The sequence below is a fragment of the Ambystoma mexicanum genome, chromosome 1q, assembly GCF_040938575.1.
Source record: "Ambystoma mexicanum isolate Mex_15411 chromosome 1q, UKY_AmexF1_1, whole genome shotgun sequence".
Classification (NCBI taxonomy): domain Eukaryota; kingdom Metazoa; phylum Chordata; class Amphibia; order Caudata; family Ambystomatidae; genus Ambystoma; species Ambystoma mexicanum.
The window spans coordinates 167,016,013-167,026,467 of record NC_090922.1 but is presented as its reverse complement, the minus strand read 5'-3'; the positions used below and the strand labels follow the sequence as shown (position 1 = coordinate 167,026,467).

The following is a 10,455-nucleotide window of genomic DNA, read 5'->3' as shown; positions in this document are numbered from 1 at the left end:
CCGGTCCCTGGAATTCTCCCAAATAAATCCCCTGCATTCTGTTGTCCCTGCTGTCCAAATCCTTGAAACCCTCCCTGGTTGTGGTGCATCTGTGGTCAAAGCCATGCCCCCTTTGGAATTCTCCCCTTATCCCCTGCTGGAACCCACCCCGCCCCATGTATCCTCCCCCTATGGTCGGTGCGTATTGTCGTGGTTGCTGATGTTTGTACTGTTGCTGTGGTGTTGCTGTTTGCGTCTGTGGTGTGGGGCTAGTTATTACTGCCCCCTCCATGGCGTATTTTGATCATTTCTTTTGAACTAACTTAGCCTCGTCTGCCTTTCTCTCTTCTGCCATTTGTTTGAACTTCTGCTGCCACAGCCTGAAATGGTCTTCTCTTGTGTGCTGTATCTCTGGCCATCCCTTTGCTACCATCCCCACCAATTTCTTCAAGCTCTTCTGAACGAGCTCTGGTAGCCCCTGTACCAAGAAATGATAAAAGATTGCTATTGTTTTGTCCCACAGTTCTCGAGTTTCGAGGCACCAAAGCTCTTGAATCGCCTGAATGTACTGAACAGGATCCTCGTAGTCACGCATTTTGCATGACGTAATTGCCTCTATGTCTGACGGGTCTGTGTACTGTGTCCGCAATATTTGCCACACACCTGCTCTACAATTTGCGAATTGTGACTGGTCATGTGCTGTGTTGTGTATGGTCACCCCGGGAACCCCGCTCTCTATCATATGTCATCAGCTGCATCACCCAGTATCGATACCAGTAGCCCCTTCATGTCACCCACCGCTAGCCTGTGGCCTGCTGTCCATTTCTCCATTTCATATATCCATTTCCCAGCTCCTGCACTCAATGAGGGTAGTCTGCATTTGACATTCTCCTTGTCCGTGTGTTTCCAGGGTACTTACTGATGCCTTGTCACTCCCCTTTTTAGTAGGGGCATCTGTGAGTATGGTGCCCTTTCTTCCAGTGTTCTTCGATACTGTCTGATCTGAATAGGCCCTCTCTCATCCTCAACGTCTGTGCATATGTCATTGGGTTCTAGTATGGGTGTCCGTTTTGTCTCTTCCTGTGCTCTAAACAGTCATCCCCTGGAAAGTGCCAATGCTGTCTCCTCTCTCACATGCCCTGGAAGGTCCCTTAGTCAGTTAATGTATGCGTTTGTGGTGGCGCACCTGTCAGGTATGTATTGCTTCTGTTTGTCTAGATCCAATTCTCCTCCCCTTTACCCCTGAGACCTGCATTCCCAGGATGTCCCTTTGCCTGTTCTCGTGTGAAAGAGTGTGTTATACTCCCCCTCCCGTTCTTCATTGTCTCTGTCCTCATGATTAGACACTACGTCCATGTTACTACAGAAAGAAACTCAACTTGTGTGATGTTGAGTCGGGGTTATGTGATACATCAAGATCAATATCCACTAAATTATATTTGTTTTCCCTTTTCCATAATCCTAGGCATGCTGCGCCTTGTCCTACTGAGCTGTTCGCATGTACCTCTGAGCTGTCTGGTTCTGTTTTCTTCTCTCCCTCCCATTTTTTACTCTCCCATTCTCATGCAACCTGCTCCCCAGCAGCTCTTATTGCTCGCTCATCCTCCCCCTTCCGTGCGTGTTCCCTTGGCAGCCTGTCTATCTGCAACTTTCTCTGCTTTCTTTCTTCGTACTTGCGTGTTTCTTGCTCTATTATCTGCCTTCACCACTCTGCCAGTGGTGCTTCTTTCTCCTCGCAACCCTTTCTCTCCCACTCTTCCCTTTCTTTCTCTCTCCATTCCCTTTCTGTTCTCTCTGCCTGTTCCTTATCTATGCGCTCCTTCTCCTTGTCCCTTCTCCATTCCCTTTCTTCCTGCTCCAATGTCTCCTTCCTTTCCTTCTCCTCCTGTTCTATTCTAGCCTCCTTGTCCCTGCCTCGTTGTTCCTCTTTCTTCACTTGAGCCGCCCAATCAGGTCTTCCCTGGTTCCTTTCCAAGCCCTCTATGGCCCTTTTCACTCCTTCTGCTACCCCTGTTGTCTCCCCTTTAAGCTTCAAGAGTATTTGTGCCGCTATGCACTCCTCCGTACCTATTCCCTCGAATTCTGCCTTTGCTCTCTGCAGCCCCTCCCCATTTGCTCCGTTGCTGCTGGCGGGTTGCCCTGTACCTCGCGGGTTCTCCTCTTGAATAAATGGTGGTGGTTTATAGGTTGGATTTGAGTATCCCTCTGCCGCCTGTAGTTCCCTTAACGGACATATCCCCTGGTCATCCTCTGTGTCATAGGATACTACGCTTGGAGGGGCAGAAGGAGGTGCAGAAGGGTCAGACTCCTCTTCCTTCACCTCCCGCTGGTTCATCATCCATACTTGATCTGCCACCCCCTCTTGAAAAATGCACCAAAACTGGAATATGGCCATGCGTTTTGCCAACTTTTTCACCTTATAGGTGTCCTGTAAGTGTGTCAGTGGTGATTGCTGCATGTCCATGGAGAAACTGCCGTTAGGCAGCCATGACCATGTGGCTTTCCCTTCGGTACTCTCTGACCACTGTACACTACATTTGATGATTTTATCCTTATATGGTGGCAGGGCCTTACAAAGTTGATGGATGGGGGTTGGTCCCCAATCACTCCCTGGTATATGGCGGTACATTATGTGTTTGCCTGATCTCTAATTGAGGGTTTCGATAATCCGCTGTCAAGGAAAAAAGGGTTAAACTGCAATCGATATGTATATATTTCAATTTGCTACGAGCCTTTGCTGGCTCTGCACCTTACACGGTGTACTCCGTGTATAGCCCACCTTCATGATTGCTGCCTTCTCCGGCACACCACCACAATCCTGTGCATGCGCCTTTCATGCGGCGTCACTTGTTCACCTCTCTACCAATACCAAGTCCATAACACTCGCTCCTCACCCTCAAAACTCTCCATCCTATGCAATAACCTACCAGTGACGTCACCAAGCTAAGCCTTGGACCAAATGCATAGGCAATTTGCATCGCCACAAAACAATGACACGTTGCTTCCCTTCCCGCACAAAATTCCCCAACAATTTCATAACCCTACAGCTGTCTTCCCACTTCTCCATGGCAGAGCATAAATCTATTTTCTTGTAATTAACTGCTCCCGTTGCGCCTCCTAACGTGTGAAATGCCTCTCTCCAGGAGACTTAACCAGTTCATACACTTCTGCAATCGAGGATAGCTCCAGCTAACCCCTACGGGTATACTGTCAGCTATGCTCTGGGCTACAATGTCCAATTCACAGGTATGCTGTATTTACATACTTCTATAATCCAAGCCGTTCAAGTCTATAGTCCTGGTTGTTCACCAGAACCTTTTACCTGAAACACTGAATACTCCCTAGACATAGAAAAGGGACTACTACCTCTGCTTCCATCCCTACTCAATAACACTACTAGCAGTACTAAAACACACTATTAATACTGTCAACAATACCTACCTCCTCCCAACAATTACTCAACCATCTCCCTTATGCCCACATTGCTAATTGTCTGGACCAATACTTACGTTCCGTGCTCAGTGATGCTGCTTGGCCTATGGTTCCATGTCAACCACTCGCCTCGCCCTTCCGGTCTGCCTTGGACCCTTCAACGATTGCGGGCGGGGTGATTTCCAAATGGCTCCCGATGCCATTTGTCCAGTTAGAGCTTTCCCGGTTTTTCTCGCAATACCCACAAAGGTCCCACAGCCTTTCAGGTCCAGCGGTGAAGGAGGCAGCTTCTGATCGGGCTGACACCCTGAACCATCCTCTGCTACCAACGTGTTAGAGAGAACTCCCAGGCAAGCAGGCTGTATTGCTAGGAGTTCGCAGACACCAAACTCATGGAAGGCCTAACACCTTCCCCTTCCCAAACGGAATGCAAGTCCAGACAGGTAGCAAGTTCAACTGTGGTTTATTATAGCTAACAAAACATCAGGAATTACTGCACGGATAGAAGTCCAGGCACACTCTCTCAGTGAACACTAACAACTTTGTTGCCAGCTGCTGTCTAGCTCGTGAGATTTCTGCTCTTCTCTGCCGTCAATTCTTGGCTCGTCGTCAGCTCTGTCGGACCACAAGTCCAGAGGGCGCGTTTGTGAGCCTCTGGAGCTCTGAATTAGTTTGAATTTAAGAGAATTATTCGGGTCTGCCGCTCTGGTGTTACTTCAGTTCAGGCGGAAGAATGTCCCTTGTAATAATGCAACTTTGGAAATGGTCTGGTTGCACACATGGCAGTCCACTGGTTTGTGCTGTATGCAGCTTAGCATCAGCTTTCTGAGATCATTGTGACCGGCTGTGATTTCCTGAGCCATAGTCTGGTGTCTACTGTATGTGCTGTCCCATAGTCAATAGGTTAGTGGACCCCCAGTATTGCTGGGGCCCTTGAAGGCTTCTGTGCTCTGTAGTGTTATTTGCATGTAAGCATCTGCAAGCATTTACACAATCTCTTCTCTGCTTCTTGCAGTTTCTGTGTTGCTGCAACAACTAATGACAAAATAATAAACAGGCAGGCATTAAGTACATGTTGCTGTCCTTTATCTCATAGAACGGTACGCCTCTGTTCTTTGTGTATTCGGCTGCCTGAGCGTGTCCCGATGTGCTTATTGCACGTGTGCTTCATGTCTAACATGACTATGTTGTGTTCTCTCTAACGACTAGATGCATGGCTTCTTGGCACTTTAGTCAAAACTGTCAATGGAGTTGTCTTTGGTTTCGTTCTGCGGATCTTCATCCGCTTTGCCTAATGTTCGCACTGTTCTTATGTTGTAAGGTTGGTTGTGAGGGTATCTTTCATTGTACTTGTCCATCGCAGGTGCAGTGGCGGTTGGTGTGAGCTCATGCGATCAGCGGCCATATTGTCTTTGGTTTTTCTTCCGGTTTGAGTGCTTTGCGGGTAGTGTAACAGGGCCTGATTTCGACCTTCCCTCTTCAAATTGTACTGTTTAATCGGAACCACCACTGCCTGCTGGCTCACTTCAATTTGGCAACGAGAATGGGTCCCTGTTGAAGGACCGCAGAGCGAACATTCATGCAGGCAGAAGCTTAGATCCCGCTGGAAACACGGCGATGACGGCTCTCTGGGTGCCCCTGAGTTGTGTGGTTTGTGTGGGTCCAATCCTTGTGCAGGATTAGGAGAAACCTCCTGTGTCACCATTAAGGAACAAAGCGAGTGGGGCAAAGAGGGAGAACCAATGCGCTCACAAGTTAGAGGAAAGGACCTGCAAGCGTCAATGAGCGTTGGGCAGCCATTTTGGTTGTCATAGTAACATTGTGCTATGTTGCTGCTTTGTCTCGTAAGGTTGCATTCTGAAACAATGGGATCACCACCAAATCGACTTTTTAGACCTACATATCTACAAAACAGGCGACCGGCTGAAGACAGAACTTTTTCGGAAACCCACTGATCGTAACAGTCTTCTCCATTTTCAAAGCTACCATCCTATGGGCTTAAAATATAACCTACCTTACGGGCAGTTTTTAAGAATACGGAGGAACTGCACAGACATGGAAAAATTTCAACTGCATGCAGAGGATTTAGGAAAAAGACTAATCAACAGGGGTTACCCACGAAAGGCCATCAGTCAGGCCCGAAAAAGAGCCAAAAACACACCAAGAGATATCTGTCTGGAAAATAAACCCAAGAAAGAGTTGAACAGGATGGTATGTGTCACAACCTTTGGACCACTAAGTCCATTGATTCAGAAAACCATAAAAAAGAATTGGCATTTGATCAAACATCCGGGGACACTGGACAAGGTCCCATGTTTTGCATTCAAAAAGAACAGAAGCTTAAGAGACGCATTGGTTCACACGTTCATAGAACCACCACGAGCAATACAAGCCACATTATGGGATATGCCTCCCTTAGTGGGCCACCACAAGTGTGGCCACTGTGTAGCATGCCCTTTAACTCTACAGAAAAAAACTTTTGAACATCACGGAGTAAAATGGACCATGAATGATTTCACTAACTGCAACACGAAGGGAGTGATCTACGTGATACAATGCCCTTGCAACCTGATATACGTAGGCAAAACCATACGGGCCATCAAGATGCGAATATCGGAACATCGGTCCTGTATCAGGAACAAAGTTGCCGACAAGCCACTAGTAGAACATTTTACCAACAAAAACCACAAAGATACAGATCTACGATGGTTCATTCTACAAAAAGTAACACCTGCAAAGCGGGGGGGAGACTTAAATAAAACACTGACGCAATTAGAACAGCGTTGGGTCCACAAACTAAACACTGTGCACGCAGGTTTGAATATTGCGGTAGAATGGAAATCTTTTCTGTAGATCCCAAACATTGGCAGCATCATTATGTATATGCACCTGTAAAATGCCTATGACCTGCGGTCAAGAAATGTAATATGAAATCTCTACCAAAGGGCTATGAATGAATTAAGATGCCTATCAGTGTTTATCAGCTGTAAAGATTTCCAACAATGTCGAATGGCATGCATAACACTGAATTGACTGGGCCACTCGAACCTGTATACAAATTGTCCCTTGTCGAACATGTGTACAAATTGTGCTATGTTACTATGTGGATTTGTTTTCCATTACTAAAAGCATGTCAACATCACGTCATGTCACTACCCTGCCAGTCATTTCAAGCACAAGGAGCGCTTTCAGTGTTCCAATTTATTTTAATTTCCCTTTAGTTTTACTAATACGCCCTGTTCTTCAACAAGGCTTCTGAGGTTACCATGGAAACCATTTTTCAATTTTACACTTCTAAATTACTTTTTTAGACAGGCCACACCATGGCTGAGACTGATAAATGTTTATTTTTTCAATCCGAGCAGTAATGGTGGAGTTATTTGTCTTTTTCGGACGCACTCGATCCAACATGGCCGACATAGATATCATTTTTCAAATTTACATTCCAAATTACGTTTTTAGATTGGCAACACCATGGCCAAGACTGATATTAGTGTATTTTTCCAATCCGAACCCTAATGGTGGAGTTATCTGTCTTTTTCGGACGCACTCGATCCAACATGGCCGACATAGATATCATTTTTCAAATTTACATTCTAAATTACGTTTTTAGATTGGCCATACCATGGCCAAGACTGATAATAGTGTATTTTTCCAGTCCGAGCCCTAATGATTGAGTTATCTGTCATTTTCGGACGCACTCAATCCAAAATGGCCACCGTATAAATAGAAAAGGCTCCTAGTAACAGCGTTACTAACGCTATGCTGCCAGGCCCCTTTCGAGCCCCGGAGTGAGTCAGCACATTTCTACAGCGCTCTCCACTTGCCCGCTATTCGTGATTCATGCACAAAGGTAAGATCTTTGTAGACACACCACCATTAGGTCAGGCATTTTGTTCCCTGAGTGGAACCCCCACTAATATGCCCCTTATTCATTTATGTGTTCAGGTTTCCGCGCAATCGCCGCATATTTAAAATCAGAGTCCATCCCACTCCAAGATCCTCACAAGTGAGGTAAGATTGGTTGACCTATAACTCATTTGTTATTTAAGTATCTGTAAGACACCAGATCACTATTGAGTGCCCTTCTTTGCTTTTTAATAGGATTACACTAAGATCCTTCCCACGCCTGGCGTAATACTAGAAATTCGTGCCAGTGGAAATAATTATCCACAGGTAAGCTGGGGCCTCACAGTATTGGATTTATTCCTTTGTTTAAATGATACACGCTCGAACACACACCCCTGACGAGTTTTTCCCTTTCCCCTGCAGCACCTATTCCACCCTGTGCAGCACTTCGTCCTGATGAAGGCCGTACATATGCTGGGACATAATTGGTCTACCTAAACGGCCGAAACACCTTGGTGTAGACGCACCCCGAACAACAGTGCATTGTCACTGTCCACTACCAATTGTCAATTCACGAACCCCTTTTTTTTTTTTCTGTTGTTGCTTACTTTGTCTAATTGTGTTGTTTTATACTGAAGTATATGAATCACCATAACAAACTATGTATTTTGATTGAGTTTGCGTTACCTACACGACTGTTGTGTCAAACTATGTGACCCCATGTGTTTGTAAATATATCCTATAAGCCTGTACGGTTGGTTTCATTAAACCGTGTGATGTTATGCTGTTTAGAGAACTGTTCACTCTATGTTGATTTTTTCAACTGCATAGATAAACAAACTATTATTTTCTCCAAACAACAAAGAAAGTGAGTTTCTTTCTTTTTCTCCTTTAATGCAGAGGGTAATAAGGGGTGAAACAGTGTGTTTTCATTAGAGCACTCTTCTTTGTACCTATTCAATTGTAATTTTTGTCTTAAAGTAACCCTCCTGGGTAGAATAGGTCCCTAACCAGGAGCCCATTTTTTGAATGCATTCTGAAACTGACATGCTCACAGGCTAATGCAAAAGACACACAAGCATTGTATTGGATGTAGAGGACAGTTTGGTAGCCGGAGTTACGCTATCACAACAAGCAGTATGGAGAGCAAATCCTCCCTCAATTATTTCCTGACTGCTATCCTGCACTAGATCCCAGGTGCTGGGTGGAGACAAGGGTGAATCAATGTCAAGAATTGGGGCTGGGGCAGGAAAAAATCGTGCAGTACATGTAAAATGATGATATTGGTGTAAGAACTACCCCAGAGATGGCAGAGTATGTGAGGAAGAGGGGATTCAAATGGAAGTTCACCTCTTTGTACAGGCCCCAATCCAACGGTGTGGTTGAGCGGTTTAACATGGTGTTGGCTGGAGTTATCGAACAGGCAGTGTCAAATTAAATGGAGTTGAAAGAGGCAGTTGAGAGATTTGTGTGGAAAGTGAGGGTGTCTTCAAATGGGGACACTCGGGTATCGTCATTTAGGATCATGAGAGGTAGAGAGGCCAACAAAGGTCTCAATCCAGCGTGGGTGAACAGGATGATGGAAGGTGGTGATGGGGCAAGAAGTGAAGGAAAGGATGAAGGAGGCTTAAAGGAAAAACAATGAGCACTATGATGACACGTTGGGGCAATGTTCTTAGGGTGGACGATGGTTCCATCTGGAACCTGGATAGATTAGTAGCATTGTAAGGTCCGACGGAAGGAGTTGTGTGTAGGGAGAAGCATGTAGGGTTGGAGGATGTGTTAGGAGATGATTGTGGTATAGAGGTTGGAAGGAATGGCAGTGGAGTAGGATCAGGTGTGGGTAATGGTAATGTGTTGGATTTGGTTGTGGTTGGTGGTGGCAGTGATTGTGTTAGTGTTAGTGGAATTGGGGTGAGGAGAAGAGGGGGAGCCAGTATGGATGAAGGATTATAGTGGGTGATTGTGTATGTTTCTGGAGATTCTTGTGATTTGTGGTTTTCTCTTATAGTTCAGTGATTCGTTTTTAGCTTTATTATCAGCAACTTTCACTGTTTTCTTGTGTTTTGTGTTTCCTTGGTTTTGGGAATGGGAAGGGGGTGGTGTTATTATCATTTAGACATGTGGTTTTCACAGCATGTTTTGTTGTTCACATTTTAATGCATCCGATTCTCCTGTTCACTTTATAATGCAATCACTTCTCCTGTAGCTTACTCCTGCTCCCCAAAAGTCTTACCTTTATGTATGGTGTGTTATTTGTTAGGGGGGGGAAGTGTGGTAGCGTATACAGCCTTCCAGCAGAATGTTTGGGGTCATCGTGGAATGTGGAATGTGGAGGGTGGCTGTTAGTTGGTGAGAGGTTTTTCGTTCTTGGCAGGAAGGCTGTGCTGCGGGGCAGAGACGTCTTTATGGGAGGGCAAAGGGGGCACTTGCCCCGGGCCCCCACCTTGGACGGGGGCCTCACAAGGCTGCTGTATCTAAAGAAATAACTTACATTGTTCACCAGACGTAAAATGCACCTTTTATGGCATGCTGCTGAGACTCTAAGCCTATTTTGTATTTGTTGTGTACAGGTACATTCTGCTCTGCGTTCTGTGTTCACTGTGGCATTCATAGTTTGTGCAGTCACCGAAGCACAACTCCTGTAGCATTCCTCCTGTAGTGAAAGGGGTTCTAGAGAGAAGACACTGGACCATGCATTGCAGGCCTCTGGCAAGCATATTTTTCTGGTACCATGTGCTAATATCCAGCAAAAATATTGCGATATAGAAATATCACCATATTTTTGTGGCGATATTGACCCATGGACCCTGCAGGGGACACCCCCGCATTATTTTAAAATGTGCGGGGGACACGCCCTCTGCCACAAAACATCCTCCCCAAAAATATCTCCTAGGGCGAGACAAACGGCCATATGTACGGTGATATTTTTGGTGGGGATATTTTGTAGGGATACCATTTTTCTTATTTGACACAAAAAACGGATTGTCTTTTTGTACAATTCAAAGGTTTTTCAGCAGGTCTATAAATAAGTTTCACAAGCCTGTGTTTCGGGTGTATTCAAAGCTTTTAAATGCAAAGTAGAAACCCGGATGAAATCTATTAGGATCACATCAATTAAAATAAATAAAGCTAGAATAATTCCCATTTTGCATAATATGCTTTCATAACTTTTTGTTTTTAGAAATTGTCATG

General features: G+C 45.3%; 1 protein-coding gene across 1 annotated transcript; it reads right to left on the bottom strand.

Annotated features, from left to right (window-relative positions):
* Positions 1 to 1,681: 1,681 nt before the first annotated feature.
* Positions 1,682 to 2,443, bottom strand: LOC138553787 (DDRGK domain-containing protein 1-like). The gene has a single exon (XM_069642574.1). It carries the CDS (start codon positions 2,441 to 2,443, stop codon positions 1,682 to 1,684), a length of 762 nt encoding a protein of 253 aa, XP_069498675.1.
* Between the last annotated feature and the right edge of the window lie 8,012 nt (positions 2,444 to 10,455).

What these genes read in the sequence shown, in the direction of transcription:
- LOC138553787 (XM_069642574.1), bottom strand. Translation starts at nt 2,443, where the DNA reads ATGGACATGCAGCAATCACCACTGACACACTTACAGGACACCTATAAG.